This window comes from Capsicum annuum, chromosome 7 (genome assembly GCF_002878395.1).
Source record: "Capsicum annuum cultivar UCD-10X-F1 chromosome 7, UCD10Xv1.1, whole genome shotgun sequence".
In the NCBI taxonomy this organism is placed as follows: domain Eukaryota; kingdom Viridiplantae; phylum Streptophyta; class Magnoliopsida; order Solanales; family Solanaceae; genus Capsicum; species Capsicum annuum.
The window spans coordinates 185,301,111-185,318,235 of NC_061117.1; the positions used below are offsets into that span (position 1 = coordinate 185,301,111).

The 17,125-nt window shown below is 32.5% G+C and overlaps 3 protein-coding genes across 3 annotated transcripts; 2 read left to right on the forward strand and 1 right to left on the reverse strand.

Moving 5' to 3' along the window:
• The first annotated feature begins 471 nt into the window (after positions 1-471).
• LOC107865468 (condensin complex subunit 2) lies at positions 472-6,623 on the forward strand. Its single transcript, XM_047415313.1, has 13 exons — positions 472-912; positions 1,013-1,114; positions 1,982-2,099; positions 2,545-2,618; positions 2,700-2,760; positions 2,848-3,048; positions 3,181-3,461; positions 3,574-3,718; positions 3,845-4,095; positions 4,178-4,208; positions 4,638-4,777; positions 5,425-5,526; positions 6,190-6,623. Exons 1-13 carry the CDS (start codon positions 673-675, stop codon positions 6,364-6,366), a joined length of 1,923 nt encoding a protein of 640 aa, XP_047271269.1. The 5' UTR covers positions 472-672; the 3' UTR covers positions 6,367-6,623.
• A 3,126-nt stretch (positions 6,624-9,749) lies between these two features.
• On the forward strand, positions 9,750-10,503 carry LOC107865469. Its single transcript, XM_016711724.1, has 2 exons — positions 9,750-10,061; positions 10,207-10,503. The coding sequence occupies exons 1-2, from the start codon at positions 9,750-9,752 to the stop codon at positions 10,501-10,503; spliced, it is 609 nt and encodes a 202-aa protein (XP_016567210.1).
• Positions 10,504-11,530: 1,027 nt separating this feature from the next.
• Positions 11,531-15,831, reverse strand: LOC107865470. The gene is made up of 10 exons (XM_047394084.1): positions 15,580-15,831; positions 15,444-15,497; positions 15,243-15,341; positions 15,061-15,156; positions 14,727-14,807; positions 14,152-14,232; positions 13,684-13,764; positions 12,998-13,393; positions 11,849-12,432; positions 11,531-11,762 (listed from the first exon to the last, which is right to left on the reverse strand). Exons 1-10 carry the CDS (start codon positions 15,829-15,831, stop codon positions 11,531-11,533), a joined length of 1,956 nt encoding a protein of 651 aa, XP_047250040.1.
• Between the last annotated feature and the right edge of the window lie 1,294 nt (positions 15,832-17,125).

The window sequence follows — 17,125 nt, forward strand, 5'->3', positions numbered from 1 at the left end:
GTTGTTTTAGACATTCATCTAATTCTCCATTTGGTATTATTATTAAAACACTTTGAGATATTGAATTATGTAAAGAAGTAATTAATTTATCTAAATTTAGTTAAGTGTTGAGTTTGAGTTTAATGGTTCTCTCACGGGAGAATTAATGTGGGTGCCACTAGCGATGAATTTTGAATTGTGGCAACGTTTGACCCAAAAAATTACTGTATAAAATTTCAAAATTCATCTTGAAATTGACTTTTGAAATTCTCAATAATTTGAAAAGCAACAAAACATCGTTTTCACTATTTTCACTTTGAATTACTCATAAAAATTCAAAATACAATTTCAATTTATATTCATGACTAAACAAACTCTAATCTTTTAATATCTTTTTAATTTGATTTTTTTTTTTTTTTTTAAAATTTCACAATGAAACATGACCCGACACCCCCTGCATTTTTTTACGGGTGAATAAAATAGAAATAAATAAAAAACAGAAAAAGAGCAAATTGTCTTTCCGCCAGCATCCCAAATTCAAAATTCAAAAGGTGGGAAAAACACAAATCACTTTCCCAAATCCGAACGGCAACCAAAAAGCGCCATTCTCTCCCACGCCCGCTCCTCTCCCACCGGTTCACTTTCCGGTTCACCACGTCTACTAGATCGATCTATAAGTTGACTACTGTGCAAATGGCCGAAGCCCTAAGCCCTAATTCCAGATTAAAAGGTCCATTTTCTCCGATGAAATTCGTCTTAGGTTCCAATGACGATAAACTTGAACGCGCTCAAGCACGCGCCGCACGCGCTGCTGCAGTTATCCGCCGCAAACCTCTGGCTGCTGCTGCACCTCCTCCATCTGCAGATCCTTGCCTTGATAAGCAGCAGATTCTCGAACTCTTCCAGAATTGCATCAAACTCGCCAGTGAAAATGTCTCATTTCTGCTTTTTTTTGGTTTGGTTTAAAGTTGTTTATTACATATGAATTTTGATTTGATTTTACAGTGAAATTTTGAATTACTTTGGAATACAGAAAATTAATCAGAAAAATACTTGGGAGCTAGGTCTAATTGATCATTTATGTGAGATAGTTAAAGTTGAACAAGAGAATGATTCCGAGACCAATTTCCAGAAGGTATTTTTTTTTTTTATTTTTTATTTCTGTTTACGGATATTCATTAGCTGTGTAACTGTCGTGGAATTTTCTTGAAGCATGTATAAGTTGGAGACTTTGTTTAAGATTGATCTCTTTATTAATTCACGGAACAATTAAACAATGTTTATGAAGCGTAGTCTCTTTATCATATCATTGGAAACTCATGGGGTTGGGTTTAAACTGTTATATTGTTGGAAATATTATGGAAAATACTTGGTAACAAAAACATTAGGAAACTCTCCTAGCTTGAGGGGTTTCAATGACACTTTCCTTAAGGAGACTTCACCTGGTATTGATGCATCACTCTTCTAGTATAAAACTCGGAGCACAAAAAATAACAAAAGTTCATTAAGAAAGAAAACCAAACACACTCATAGAATACGGGATAAAGACCTTTTGTTTTGATCTCTACTGACCCACGTGTAAGGAAGACGACTGCACTTTATATAGACAAAGAAATCATCTTTTGTCTTTGGTGAAGAGGCTCCACTGGATAGGAATAGGAAATATTAATGTTAATAATGAGCTATTTCTAATGGAAAGATTGAATGGCTATTGAAGATTTAAGCATTTGTGATTACCCTGGCCTGAAGTACCTTTTGAGATACCTCATTTTATTTCCAATACAAACTTATGTATGTATGTAGGGTTAGATTTAGATATGTTTCTATGATGCTTCCTTAAATCTTATACACGAACAATAGAAGGCCAATGGATTTGATGTCAGCCATTGCACGTGTAACATAGAAAATGCAAACCATGCTAATCTTAAAATCTTAGTTCATTCTGATGTTGGCAGCTACAAATATCCAATTCTTACATGTCTGTTGCTACTTATGATTTTAGGCAAGTTGTACTCTTGAAGCTGGAGTTAAGATTTATTCAATGAGGGTGGACTCAGTACATTCAGAGGCATATAAAGTTCTTGGAGGAATCAATCGTGTTGGTAATGCAAATGAACCAGGTAGGTTTGATTTGTGTAAACAATGAACTCTTTGTTAGGTTTCTAGCAAGGTAATGCCTTGTCAAAACAATTATACATCATTGGCAGCTTTCTTTAAACTTAATTGTTGGGGTGGTATGTTTGTTATCTTAATAAAATTCATTTAGACATTTGGTCCATTAATTACGTGTCTTTCTAGTTTGAATCTTCCATGAAGAATACTTTGTCAACCAGAATTTATTTCCGCTTTTATCTGTTATTTTAAGACCTGTGCTTTATCATTGAAAGACATTCCAAAATTGGAATGACTATCTATTATGTTATGCTTCCAAATACCTTCTTGACCCTTATTTACTCTCCTCTCTTCCTCTTTGCCTCCTTGGCTGCGTGCTGACTGTTTCCTGAGCCACACACGGACTTGATGTATTAATACTTCCGCCTCTTTAATATTTTGTCTGTATGCCAGATCCTGTTGTAGAGGATGCCAATGCTGAAAATGGCCAGGAGGAAGGACATACGAGAAAAGAGCAAGAAAGAAAGGTTAATACTCTTCCTTTCTTTAAGAAATAAGAAATACAGAATAATTTACTGTTTCTAAATTAATTTTAGTGGCAATTGCAGTTATCTCCTTTATCAACGCTAGAGTCATCATTCGATTCTCTCAATGTGAAGAAATTTGATGGTATACACACTTTCTATTTTTGTTACTTGCTTTTTCTTCTGAGTCTATCTTTTTCACCTTGAAAACGGTTATTTGTCTATTTTGCAGCCGCTTTTGCTGTAGATCCTCTTTATCATCAGACATCAGCTCAGTTTGATGAAGGTGGTGCGAAGGGTCTTTTGTTGAATAACCTAGGAATTTATGGTAATTGCCGTGTCCTTTTTGATTCGTTCGAGATACCTGGGAAGTCTGTACCAGAAGCTATTCAGCAGGATAGAACAGATTCAATTGATATATCTTTTACTAAAGGTTTGTGGATTTGGAATTATGTTTTTTTTTATTTTTTTATTTTTTATTATTATTATACTTTTAGATGCTGGAAGTTCCTTTAGATGTGTGCCACTATCAATTGATTGTTATAAACCTTTTCTGTTTGTATAGATTGTATAGAAGAAATGGTGTTGAACATGCCGAAGAAGGATGAGATATCACCCAGTCTTAGGCATATAGTTTGTCAATTTAGCGGAGAGAAGCCAGTGCCAGCTGAAACAGATTTTTCTGGCCAGACTCCACCAGAACAAACTTCTGAATCATTTGGCCTAGATGTGGATGATGATGCATTTGACAATTGTGGAGCCTGGCCGATGGATCATGATGATGGAATAAGTTTGTCGGAACAGGGGTCTCACGATGTTGATCGAATCTCATCAAACCAACAGGAGGTGGCAAAACCACTTATTTACTGCCGCCTTTAACACTAATTTGTAATTTGTAATTGAGGCCCTTGAACTGAGAATATTGAGATTTGGTATTTCGTTGTGCTTTGTCTTGCAGGACAGTGAACCATTTACTTTTCCTGATGCTGATGATGATGACAGGTCTGAGAGAGTTGATGATTATTTGTTTTTAAGTTTAGGATTTTCTTCAAAGCACAATTTCTGGGCTGGTCCTGATCATTGGAAGTATCGGAAGGTAAAAGGTAAGCTTCCATAGGACTTCTGAAGGGAACTTCAACTTTTCCAACCCTATTCTTTCTCCAGTCACGGGAGAAATTTGTTGCAGTATGAAATTTGCTTGGTGTTTAATATCTCATTAACAATTACAGTCTCAGAGGAGCCTTCCAATGAAGATGGATTACCAGTAAAGACTAAGAAAACGAAGAGCAAAAAAACAGAACCTGAAATTGATTTCATGAAAGCATTGGACACTGATCTATCACATGTCCTTGCTCCTCCGAAGAATCCCAAGTTATTACTCCTTCCAGTAAATAGAACACCATGTAACAGATTACTTCCAGAAGATTGTCATTATCAACCTGAGAATCTTGTGAAACTGTTTCTCCGACCCAATATCATGGTAACTCTAGTCACTTTGACGAGTTTGTTATTTGCTGATTAGTTAAAAATATTTTCTGATTGCCTGTATTCTCTTGCCTTAGTGTCTTGGAAGGAAAGCAAAGCAAATCCCAGGTGAGATAACTTTTATGGCCATCAGCTCTTAAGACTTTGAACTTTGACATAATTATGCATATGTGCAACATTTATGAGTGATAGATTCTGTTTTGGCAGTTGATTTCAAACTGCAAGGTTGAATTTAGACAGTAATGTGGCATAGCAAAGATGACTATTAAGTTCTTTGAATGACTTTATGCTAATGTTTTTGAGTTGGATCTAGAAGAGTGCTTGCAATAATATTTTTTCTAAAGCATACTTCCTATATATGAATGCCCTCTACTGGCTTCTCGATGTTTCATATGTTTTGTCTTCTACTCACTATTGTAATATGGAACTCCTGTTGCTGTATATTTACTAGTTTATATAAGAAATAGGAATGTTACGTATTGTGACAGATGAAATGATTGTTATTATGTGACTTGAGTTGGCTGGTTCTTTGGTTAGATGAAGCTGGTCAACAAAGTGAGGATTTTGGAGCTATGCCATCTTGGGGTGATGATGGTGGATTTCCCGAGGTTTTCGATGATGGCAACACATTTAGTGATGTGGAGGAGTCAAGTACACTTGTCTCTCAGCCTCGTCAGGTTTGTTCCTGTTTGCAGATATTGACTATTTATGTTTGTGGTTCTGCAATCTAGATTTTTCCAAGTGTAACTTTCAACTCTTAGGCCAACAATTGATCAAGTATGATTCATACAGACTGAGATCTCCTGCAGAACTAAACATTTTAGTGACTTTTACTAAACTAATTACTACCAAATATATTAGTACCAGCCACTGTTGCTTCAAAAATCCTCTTCGATGTTTTTTACTTTTAAGAACTCTGTAACTTTAGCTGTTCTTTTAATATTTTGCTGTACCTCTGTTTTTTTTCTTTTTGTTTTGGTTGTTTGATACTACTGGTTGTAAGTCATTGTTCATGTTGAAAAAAAATTATACTTCATAAAGACTTTACGGAACTAATGAGTATTAGCTCCATTATTTCCTTAGGCTGAAAATGCAAGAAAAGAAACTTCAAATCATTTAATCTGTCACTTGATATGTGAGAGATAAAATGTCTAAAGTTCATATTGCTTGCTTAACAGAAACTTAATTCCAACAGATAAACTTCATCTTTCTTTGCACAGTTGCTAGGAGAAATTAAGTTTGTTCCTCAGTGTAGAATTTGCTAGATGAAGAGCTTCTTCTTAAGCAAACTGAAACCTCTAGTTTACCTTGTCCGAATTAACAGGTAAACAAGATTGAAGTTCAGTATGATAGAACATCCAAACAAGTAGATGTTCAAGCGCTTAAGGAAGCGCTTTGGGACCAATTGAATCAAACATCTATTGAGGTAAGTTCAATCTTCTTCTTCTTCCCTTTTTTTTTTTAGATAAACAAGGTAAGTTCAAACTTCTTACTTCAGTGGCAGTGTGTTCTTGGTAACATAGTAATGATTCCATGATTTTGTCCTGGACGGGAGTAGATTTATGCATTTTTTCCATGTAGAATTCCACTAATATACATCATAATTTAGAATTGATTCTTCTCATGGTGCCATATCAAAAAATAAGGTGGGTATTATTTATTTATTTATTTATTTGCCATAGATATAGGTTCCAAAATTTAAAATAATATTTGGAGATTATTTCAAATAACTGTTTGTCATCAAGTTGTCCCTCTAATTCAACTTTAAATTTGAAGTTTAGGTTTTAGGTGTTTTTCAAGTTCAGTCACGAAACTTCAACTTTGTTTTCATGTTCAAACATAATTTCTAACTTCCAAATATCATTATTCAACTTCAAATGCTGCCCTTTTGAAAATCTCAACCAAATCATGTCCAAACACCTATTTAGTATTTACCAAGGATCATAAAGGTCAAACTTTTCACGTTTTTGCTCTTCTTAAATAGTAGCAAATGAAAAATGTTGTATTGGAATGAGCATACGATTCATTTTCATCTTCTCTCTGCAGTATAATATATTTGACAAGTGGATATTCATATCATAATGTGCAGGAAGGTGTATCTTTTAAGCACATATTGGCTGCTTTTCCAAATGAATGCAGAGCATCAACATCGATTGATGCTATATCTCCTCATTTATGCTTTATTTGCTTGTTGCATCTTGCAAATGAACACGGATTGCGGATACAAGGCTGTCTCAGCTTGGATGATCTCAGTATACAGCTTTAAACTCACAATAATGGTCTCCCTAATGCTGTAGCCTAACCCATTTTTTTCCAGTTTTTGTTTTTTCCTATTGTGTGATGTATCACTTGTAGATTGGCCTTTCAAGCAACGCATATGCTGCTTGTGGATCCCATTCTACTGTATTGCTACATAGGTTAGTTAATTCGTGTAAATTATCAGATGTTGTCAAACAGTTGGCTTTTGATTTGTTGTCAATTCAGTCATTTGCTATATAATACTTCCAGCTTGTCACCTAGGGACATTTCTCTTCTGATTTTGTTAATTAGTATCAACATGAAAATTTGTATTAGTTCCAATATAATCATATATTCATGATGCCTAGATGTTGGGCTTTGTGTGAAAACCAAGTACCTTGGGTTGGTACGCAAGAAGAGCTCCTTGTGTATTCCAATGAGATCTTCGGCGTTTCTTTATTTACCAGTGAATCTTGGTACGTTAGTACTGTATGCCCATTTTAACAAATTATTTTTACTAGTTTTCTTTATGGATAAATAACAAATACGTAGTAGTTAATTTTTGGGTTTTTCTTAATGTAAAACTGGTGGAGGTAGCATGGCTAGATTTAGACCAAATTCATAACTAGAGGTGGACTCAGAGTTAAATGTCAATTGTTAGCTACAAAATATGGCGTGCAAATCCAGTGGATCTTTTAAACAGCATTTGCACGCCTAGGTTGAAAATCTTGTATACGTATATACATAGAAAAACCTTTAAAAGAGCTGAAGTGGCATTAGGATTTACAAAAAGTACAAACAACATAAATCCCCTAGTTTAAGAAAGTAATTATACAAAATTCCCTCTTATTTTCTCTCTTCTAAATTTTGGCAAATATATTCATACAATCGTCTACACATTATACTTTGGTGGAATGTATAATAAAATTGTTATTCCTAAAATTAAGGTAATTGAAATCAGTAATTATATCACTGTTCCTTAATTAACAGTAATAATTAGATATCATTAACTCATATATGGATTAAATAGTAACTGAAATTTGAATTTCAAAAAAATAAAATAAAAAAAAAATACAAGTCAAATTTTATTTTATGTATTATTTGATTGAAGATATGGAAACGAAAAAGGTTCTAGTGCTGAAAAAAATTTCTTTAAAAAAAATCCCAAATAGCAACAAAATTGTTCTACATACGTTCTTCAAAAATTAAAAAAGCAACATGAATATCCCAATATTGCTGCGGCATTCTGGAATTTGGGAGTCAGAAACTAGTTATAAGTCATACAAAAGCGACACAATAATTGTTTCGGAAAGTATTACTTTCTTGAAATTGATTTCTACTATCGCCATGGAGTTGGATATAGACGAAGTGCGTAAAAAAATTGAAGTGAAATATGTGGTTGAAGGAAACTCTTCTCCAATTGTAATAAGAAACGACCATGGAGTGAGGGTTTACGTTGAGTTAAAGAAACAACTTGCTGGTTTGGTTAATTTTTCGCTTTGTATTTCAAGTTGCGACAAAGCCAATAGTGAAATAGAGTTTGATAAAGCCACTGGTTCTGTAATGTGTATCGAGTGTAGTGAATATGATTCGGTTGCGTTAACAGTTGTTGAAACGGATATTCAATATGCTCTATATGTGCCTGAAGTGGAAGTTAAAAATTTCATTACTGATTGCAAGAATACTGAAATAATGGTGATTCAGATATACAAAGATAAGGAAACTCTTGTTTCAGTAATGGCTAGACACGCAATAGCGAATGAATTCAACACAAAAGCGAAACGATCTGACAAAAAAAGGTATGATGTCAATTGTATCTCCTGATCTTATAACATATTGATTTTTTTTATGTTAAGAAATTTATGTTGTGTATTTTTGTTAACTGTTGATATGTAATGCTATCATACGAATGTATAATGTGATATTTTATGTGTTGGGTAATGTATAATTAAATCGTGCCAGGCGAAAAAATGTATGATGCATTGGTTTAATAGATTGTGAACTCGTTTGTCTGTTATTACTATTTTTTTAAGTAAAAATTTTGAATGTAAATTTAAATTATACATTACAGAGATATGTATAATATAACTGTGACATTGAAAGTTTTTATTTTTTTGTTATTAATATTTTAATTTTTAATATTTCTGTTTTATACATTGATTAAGTCTTTATTTGTTGTTGCAGATATCTACTGATAACATGAATACATACTTTATGAAATTTAATTCTTTGATTAATGTGTTGTATTATTTTTTTTTTTAATTTAAAAAAAGTATGTATAATGTACATGCAGAGAAATGTATAATATTACTGGGCAATTGCTGGAATAAATTTATTTTCTTTATATTTTCAAGATTAATACTTTTAGTTAATACAATGACTAAGTTTTTATATTTTGATGCAGCTATGTACTCATTTGTCGTAACGAAGATTGCCAGTGGGTCATGAAGGCCTCTTGTATGAATGAATCAGAATTGTTTGTGATTACAACATTTATTTCAGAGCATAGTTGCAGTCTTAGGGACCGAGTGCTGAATAATGTGGTTGCGACAAATAATTTTGCGAGTGAATTTACTGCCCCAAAATTAATCAATCACAAAAGAATACACACCCCCGCGGACATTATAGAAGAGATGAAAGCTGTTTACGGAGTCGACATTAACTACATGAAAGCATGGCGCGTAAAATAAAAGACGATTCCGATGCTTAGAGGTGGACCAACAGATGAATATAGAAAAATGCCCCGTTATATATATATGTTGAACCAAGTGTATCCCCAATCGCACATCCGGATGCATAAGGCAGCAGATAACGAGTTTAAATACTTGTTTATTGCATTGCGTCCGATGATTAGGGGTTTTGAATTTTGTAGACCTGTTGTTGTTGTTGACGGGGCACATTTAAGCGGTCCATATGAAGGAACATTTGTATCGACAAGCACATTAGATGGTGCAGGTAATGTGCGTTTAATTTTTTTTGTGTGGTATTTTTTTTTAATTTTGTTATTTAATATATATTATATTATCTTATACATTGATGTTTTATTTATAATAAATCAAACCTTGAGTTTATTTTTTTTAAAAAATTATTGACTTTTTAAATTTATATGTAGGTTGTATTTTGCCTTTAGCTTACGATGTTGTTGATTCGGAGAATGACAACGCGTGGATTTGATTTTTTCAAAAGTTTCAAGAGGCATTTGGTGAAAGAGACAACATGTATGTTGTTTCAGACAGAAATGAAAGTATCATAAAAGGTGTAAGCATTGTTTATCCTAATGTCCCTCATGTAGCTTGTATATGGCATTTATGAAAAAACGTTTGCACCCATTTTAGGAAAAGCAAAGATAGACTTAGTGACCTTTATTATTTCATGGATAAATCTTATAAAAGAGAAGATTTTGAATATATTATGTCAAAGGTTGCTAAGGTTGATCATAGAGTTAAAACATATCTGGAGAAAGTTGGGTATGAAAAATGGGCTCGGTGTCACTCTCCTGTAAATAGAGGTAGAATGATGACTTCAAATATAGCCAAATGTATTAATGATTGTTTGGTTGAGGCTAGAAAACTTCCTATTCTAGGTTTCCTAGAAGAAGTTAGAATCTTATTTGCTGCATGGAATTGTAAGAATAACAAAATTGCATCGTACACAAATACAACTCTTGGCAGAAGATTTGATGAAATTCTAACTCATAATGGTGTTAAATCTTTGCGGATGACGGTATGTGTTAAAATAATTATGGAACAGAAACTTTGTTTTACATTAAGTGTATATTAATATTTTTGTATCTGAAACATGTTATGCCTTTTGGTAACAAGTTAAACCAGCAAGGAGTTATCTTTATTGTGTTTATGATTTAGGACAGAGGTACATTGTAGATATTGAGCGTGGCACATGCAATTGTGTCCGATATCAAATTGATGAAATACCTTATCCACATGAAATTGCCGTATTAAAAAGTAAAAATGTGGATGTAAAGGATTATGATCGTTATTGCTCTGAATTGTACAGGCCACAAACCATAGTGAAGACATATGAACTCCTGATAGTTCCAATGCCAGACAAGAAGGATTGGAATGTTCCATGTTTTGTTGATGATGAAGAAGTTTTGCGCTCAAATATCGAAGACCTCCTGGTAGGCCAAAAAAAGGAAGGCATCTGAAATCAAGTGAATCATTGTCTTCAAATTCAAACCGCTGCGGTAAATGCGGAAGAGACGGTCACAATTGTAGGACTTGTGGTTTCTTTCCAAAGGAATCATGATGAAGATATTATGTTTTTGTTCATGTTGATGGTTTGTATGTTTTTAGCAGTATAATCATATTAATTAGATTTCTTTGGAATGCTGGAACAATTAATTTTAAGGTTTTTGATTGCTATTTGAGTTTCATTTGTTCATTTAATATTTAATAGTATTTGAACAAATTGTGTAATTTTTTGTTTATCATATTTTGTAACCATATCACTATAATTTTCAACTGATTGGTATATGTGTTATGTTGACTGGGAAATATAACATTCACTTAAAAAATAGTTGAAACATAATATGTATGAACTGTTATACGTTAGTATTTAATGAGTAAGAAATGTATGATTTAGCGTTATACGTTGTGTTGGTGTATTATCTTTCATATAAAAAAATGTCATTCTAATCAATATTAATTGTTACAGGTTATACGTTTATATAAAGAATGGTTTTGTTCATTTAAGAATGTATAAATTATATGATACATTTGTATCATTATATGAAATTGTGTAATGCTTTATAAAAGTGATTCTGGTAAACTATGTTTAAAAATTTTGTTTAAGAAAATATAAAGTGTGACAACAGGAATATATGTTATGTGTAACATATATTTAACGTATTAATTATTAGTGTAATGTAGTTTTACCTTAAAAGAAACTTTACGTTACAGTAAAAATATTATGTGTTCAAATGCATTGGCAATATATTTTTATTTTTGTTTGTACAAGTAATAAAAAAGAATATAAGGCAAACTCAAATTAGATCAAGAAAAAGTTTGTATCATAATAGTATTGTGTAAGAAACTGCTAATCAATTGCTTTAAAAAAAGAAGAAGACATACATAAAATGTTCATTAACCATAAGAAAATATTACTGGAAATGTATAACATTAAGCACCAAAATAAAAAATAGTTCTTTCAATGCCAACAATTAGAAAATATTGCTACTCTAAAGTAACAATTGCATTTGCTTCAATTTCTTCGATAACACTTTTCCTTGGTCGAGGCGGATCTCCGTTATCACTCGTGTACCCTTTATTTTCCTTTTTCACTCCGTAATGCCACAGTAAGAAAGCATAGCGTGCACGTTGACATGCAGAATCAAACTCACATGAATGAACTTCTAGTCCTTCGCTTAATATTTCTGCATAGGCACACACAAATACGCCACAGTCCCTGCTTTGAAAAAAAAAATAATAATAATAATTAGTAAATCAATTCTAACATTATTATACATGAAAAATAAACTGTAATTTACTTACAAACTATCAAACGCTTGTTGTGGGATATTTTGCACATAGTTAACATCAAATGGGATTTTATTTACAAGACCAGTTTGCTGAGTAATCTTTCCTTTGTAAGCTTCAAGTGATGGCCAGTCAGTTCGCTCGGTCTTATCATAAAAGCCATTGTCTAACAAGTAAGTTGGAAGCATAACTGTAAGCTTTTGTATTTCAATTGGAGGTTCTTGTTTCCTTTTACTTGACAGTGAGTCATACACACTTATTAATCTTTCCTTCAAAACAATCACAGCCAATATCCAATGAAATTCTTTACCGCAGTTAATCGAAACATATACCTCATCAACCATATACCATGGTAATCCAGTAGGCATACAGAATCCCTGAATTATATTAGCAATAGCATCTTCATTCTTAGCCACAAAAATTGATTCTGCATAGTCTTGTTGTGTGGATAGGTCAACTGCCAGTTCCGCTGGATAATAACGAGTATGTGTCTTCTCAACATATTTTTTAAAGAAGCATCTTGTCGTTGTATATCTATAATTATCACCCAGATGAATCTTTAATTTCTTTCTCAAGTGGTAGAAGATCACATCTAAATGCTACAAGTGAAAACAGGGTAAAATAGTAAAAACGAATCAAAGAAATCAGTAGCTTCGACCTTAATTGTTGAGTATAAGTATGATATACAGCTATGCTGTAGTTACATGGTATTATACATGACATGTTGGTTAAACTTGAAGAAATTATAATGAAAAATACTGCATGTATGATATGTTATTATACATTGGCTAACATGTATAATATGTTATTATACATACGTTTTCATGTATGCTATGTTATGCTATTGTTGAATATTAAGTATCAGCAAAAGAACTTATGATATGGATAATAGTTAAAATAAGTTACCTCATTGTTCCAGCATGTCTTGCATTCAGACATCAAGTAAAACCAATTTTTTTACTGTGGGTATGCAACGACAAAGTCCAATTGTCTGTAACCTAACCCAGAAGCATTTACTCGATAGTGGTTGTCCGTCTTTTTTCTGGAAAATAATCATTGATTACACATGACAGTAACCCTTAAGATTAAGATGACAAAGTATTGTTAGGCAAAAATATAATACCAAATTTCTTACTTGGCAGAATGAGTTTTTAGCTATCCTACGACAATCCACTGGGAGTAATCAATCATCAATTTGTTAGGCAAATCTTGGTTGATGTTGTACCCATCAAAAGCATACTTCAGCTTCTCCTCTTTATCGATATCAACTGCATCCTTAGAGCCAGAGCCATACTTTGAAATGTATGGTGACCTTAAAACCCTGGACTTCTTTCTTTCTCGTTTGGCAGGTGATTTTGATTTTGAGGCTTGAAGCTCCCGAACTTGAGCATCAGGGAAGTCAGGTGGAATCTGACTGTTTGGAAGGTCCCAGTGTCTTTCGGTCATTTTATTTGAAGCACCAACATCCAATGACTTTGTAGTCGAAGGTATTGACCGACCAAATAAAAGTGTATCTACAGCTGATTGTATTGAATCAGTTATTGTCCCACCAACTTCATCCTACGTGAACACATAAAGATTTGAAATGTATACATAGAATATCTGAATGTGTAACTATAATAATGCTTACAACATTTATGTTAGAAATCATGACAACATCAATATCAGAAAAAAATTGAAATGCAGTAGAGAAAAAAATCAATACATTCTAGTTGGTTCAAATTCACAGAAAAAATTTGATATGCACCAGAGAAATAACATTAAGTCCCAATACATACTTTTACAAGGTCGAACACGTAGAACGATATTTTTGTGTAAAAAAAAGTAAGTGTTAAGCAAAAAAAAAATACCTGGACATCTGTTACATCAGTAGATTTCTGATTTTTCAAATTCATTTCAGTAACATCTTGTTTAGCGGTTAGATTCACATCCTAATTAAATAACAATTATCGCATATTAAAATTTATTCAAAGTATAATGTAAAAGTTTGTGATGAAGTTTTACACCCGTAATAAGAAATTTCTATCTGTAATGGGTGTATTTGAATATATAAATATATCAGTAGTAACAAACGATGTAATATTTGATGCACAAATGATTTTATGGCATTAAAAACATAAATATGTATGATGTTAATCATGAACTACAACCTTTATGTTAATGAAAAAGTTTGTACGTTGGATGTATGACTGTTCTTGATATATTCAATTGAATGTTTTATGTAGATTTAACTGTCCTAATATGATGAAGTTAGAAGAAACTACATGTGTATAGTAACTTATAGTAGTAATAAAACAATATTAGGGACATAAGAATACCGACAAATCTTCTACATCTGAAATGTTCTTTTTTCCCAACTCTTCATCACTATATTCTTCTTCATATGCCATAATCTCATCCTATTATTTATGTGTTAATTATCATTATCCAAGTTGCATGTAGATAAAAATTTGTATTTATTAAGACTATTGTTAAACAATGTGTAAAATATTGAAAACGTCTAGATCACTAAACTGTTAGTCATGTATGATGGATGTTTATAAATTGACATAATTAGATAACAATTACTGATTGTCTGATGTTCAGTTATACTTTCATAAAAATAAATCAAACCAACATTAAACAATTGTTAGTTATGTATGAGGGTAACTTATAACTGTTTAAGGTTAATATATACCTACATTAACAAATGTATAAGGTTAACTTATTCATCTAAAAATTAATATAATCTGTTAAACAGGTGTAATGGTTACTTATTAAACAACAGTTAGTCATGTATGAGGGTTGTTTAAATGTTTAAACATTGAAAGCGTCAAGATCAATACAACTATATATTCAGCCGATAAGGTTAATATCCTTTTTCCAAAGATAAATATAATGTACATAAAGATACCTCCAAAGCTTGCAAATCAGAACAATCCTCATTTTTAAAATTATCCTCACGACCTGCGTCCTTATCGACCACATTCACATCCTAAATTAAATTACAAGTCGCTTTAATTAACAGTTCTTCATAAACTTGTTTTCGGTGATTTTTGAATGATGTAGTTTAAGTAAGTGTAAATGACATTATTATTAACGAAGAAATTCATAAATAATATGTGTTTTACTGAAGGAAAATGTAGAAAGTTCAATGTATAACTGATCATTATACATTCAACTTAATTTATGATGAAAATTTAAACTGCACAAATTTAGTACGTAACAAATATTCAGGAAAAAAATACCAATAATTGTTTATCCTTAAGAAGGTGCTTCTTATTAGATTCTTCATCACGAGACACTTCTATATCATTTAGTGATCCCTTATCATAATCTTCATGCTATTTAAAAAAAAAATAACATTTATTTTTGATAAGGTAAGTATGTTGATTTATAGTAAAAGAATAACATAAGTGAGAAAAAGTACCTGCATATCAGATTTATGTTGTCTCTCCTGTTTGTTGGATCCGTCTTCTTGACTTTGTTGTTGTTCATCAATTTTGTCCTCCTGTATAACAACAAAAATCTGAATGTATGAAGATTTCATCAACGTTATGCAAAATATAATGAAATTAAGTTGTTATACCTGCACTTACTTATTTTGTTCATTCTTCAATGCTTTGACAACCTCAGCATGTATTTTTGATATTAGTGTAACCAGTTCGGCCATCTTTTCAGCAAACTTATCACGTAAAGGAAAAAAAAGTTAGTAGAAATACATCATGCTATTCTGATAAAATGTACGATGAAGAAACTAAACTTACACATTTGTTGATGTAATTCTTCATTTCATCACTATCTAAACTTGATTTAGAAGTCTCTTCAGGCTGTGTGGATGATGAAGGAACAGACTTGTGCTGGTGACTCTGCGGAGAAACACCAATTTCTACATGATGATGATGTTGAGTTTCAGACACACCAATTTCTCCCTTGTCTGCTGCGTCCTTATCCGTTTCACGATACAAATCAGATCCATGATGTACTGCATGACCACATCCAGATGTATCATCATCCATCACCGCTTGCTTTCTTGATCAAACATGACAGTCTTTCTTTTCTTCAAAGGTTGGTCAGGTGATACAGGCGATTCAAAACTAGCCTTCATGAGGATTTTTCGCGGCGGTATAGTGCTGAAATCACCAAATTCTTCAGCAATGGTACCAACACGCTGTTGAAGTTCAACTGTTGTCCTTTTTAAATTTCTAGAATCAGATGTCGAAGCATAAGTTGTTGGATCACATATCTCAAAATCTTTTGAAAAGGACAAATTCAATCTGCTAACTTCATCGGTTGTAGGTTGTGGTTGTAGGTTGTATATTCTTGTAAGAATGCTAGAAAGAATAATAAAAAAATAAAATATTTGCACATAAATGAAATGACGTGAATAAAAAAAATAAGTACAAAGTTAAAGAATTACCTTAGTGAATATGCCAGACATAAAAGATTCATCTTAGGCCTTATACACTGCACCAACCAGTTTAGTATTCTGAGAATAGCGTTTCTCTGACGGACAACAGTTTTTAGTTCTACTTCGGAGCAGCACTCAAACATCTAAATATTTATAACATGCGGCATTCCACCCAATGAATATAACTTCTTCACAGTGTTGAAATTCTGCTGCCAGAAACTCATTAACTTTTCAAATGTGACCTTCCCCATGGAAAGTGAATGTACCGACCGTCCTCAACAATCTGAAAGTGCACAACACTTATTGGTGCTTCCTTATGCTGAGAAAACATGAATTTATGAACAAAGAACAATATTTCCATGTTCAGAGCATCTTCAGCGTTATCAAAGTTTCTATTCTGCACATGTGTTATCAGTTTTGAATGAGTTATTGCTCCTTTATTGTCGGAAAAATACCTTGACATCAATGCTGATTTAGATGATGAAATATACATATAATCATCAATATTACCGATACACTTCAGACCGCTTATAATGGCGAACTTAAGCATTGTGAATTTAAGGATTTCCCCTTGTACCCAAACATGAAGCTCATCTTTGTTATCCTGCTAAATTTCAAGAATGAGTAGGCATTTTGAAATCTGTCCTATCCAGTTGCACCGTGGCAAATCCAGAAATATGCTAAAAATCATATTTCTAAATGCTACCAGTACATTTTATCCAAAATATTCCTTTATCTCTTCCCCGAAAGCACAGTTACATAAGCTCCCCATATGCAAGGGGTGTGGTGAAACTTTATTAATTCGGTATTTCATGCCCTGGGAAAAAAAAAACATAATTAGCTAACAGTTAAAGATTGTATGATGTTCATTTATACTTTCATAACATAAATCAGACTAACAT

What these genes read in the sequence shown, in the direction of transcription:
- LOC107865468 (XM_047415313.1), top strand. Translation starts at nt 673, where the DNA reads ATGGCCGAAGCCCTAAGCCCTAATTCCAGATTAAAAGGTCCATTTTCT. An exon ending in CCGAGACCAATTTCCAGAAG is followed by an intron (nt 1,115 to 1,981) that starts GTATTTTTTTTT and finishes TTATGATTTTAG; the next exon opens with GCAAGTTGTACTCTTGAAGC. An exon ending in TGGTAATGCAAATGAACCAG is followed by an intron (nt 2,100 to 2,544) that starts GTAGGTTTGATT and finishes TCTGTATGCCAG; the next exon opens with ATCCTGTTGTAGAGGATGCC.
- LOC107865469 (XM_016711724.1), top strand. Translation starts at nt 9,750, where the DNA reads ATGTCAAAGGTTGCTAAGGTTGATCATAGAGTTAAAACATATCTGGAG. An exon ending in TTAAATCTTTGCGGATGACG is followed by an intron (nt 10,062 to 10,206) that starts GTATGTGTTAAA and finishes GATTTAGGACAG; the next exon opens with AGGTACATTGTAGATATTGA.
- LOC107865470 (XM_047394084.1), bottom strand. Translation starts at nt 15,831, where the DNA reads ATGGATGATGATACATCTGGATGTGGTCATGCAGTACATCATGGATCT. An exon ending in AACATAAATCTGATATGCAG is followed by an intron (nt 15,157 to 15,242) that starts GTACTTTTTCTC and finishes TTTTTTAAATAG; the next exon opens with CATGAAGATTATGATAAGGG. An exon ending in CTGATTTGCAAGCTTTGGAG is followed by an intron (nt 14,233 to 14,726) that starts GTATCTTTATGT and finishes CATAAATAATAG; the next exon opens with GATGAGATTATGGCATATGA.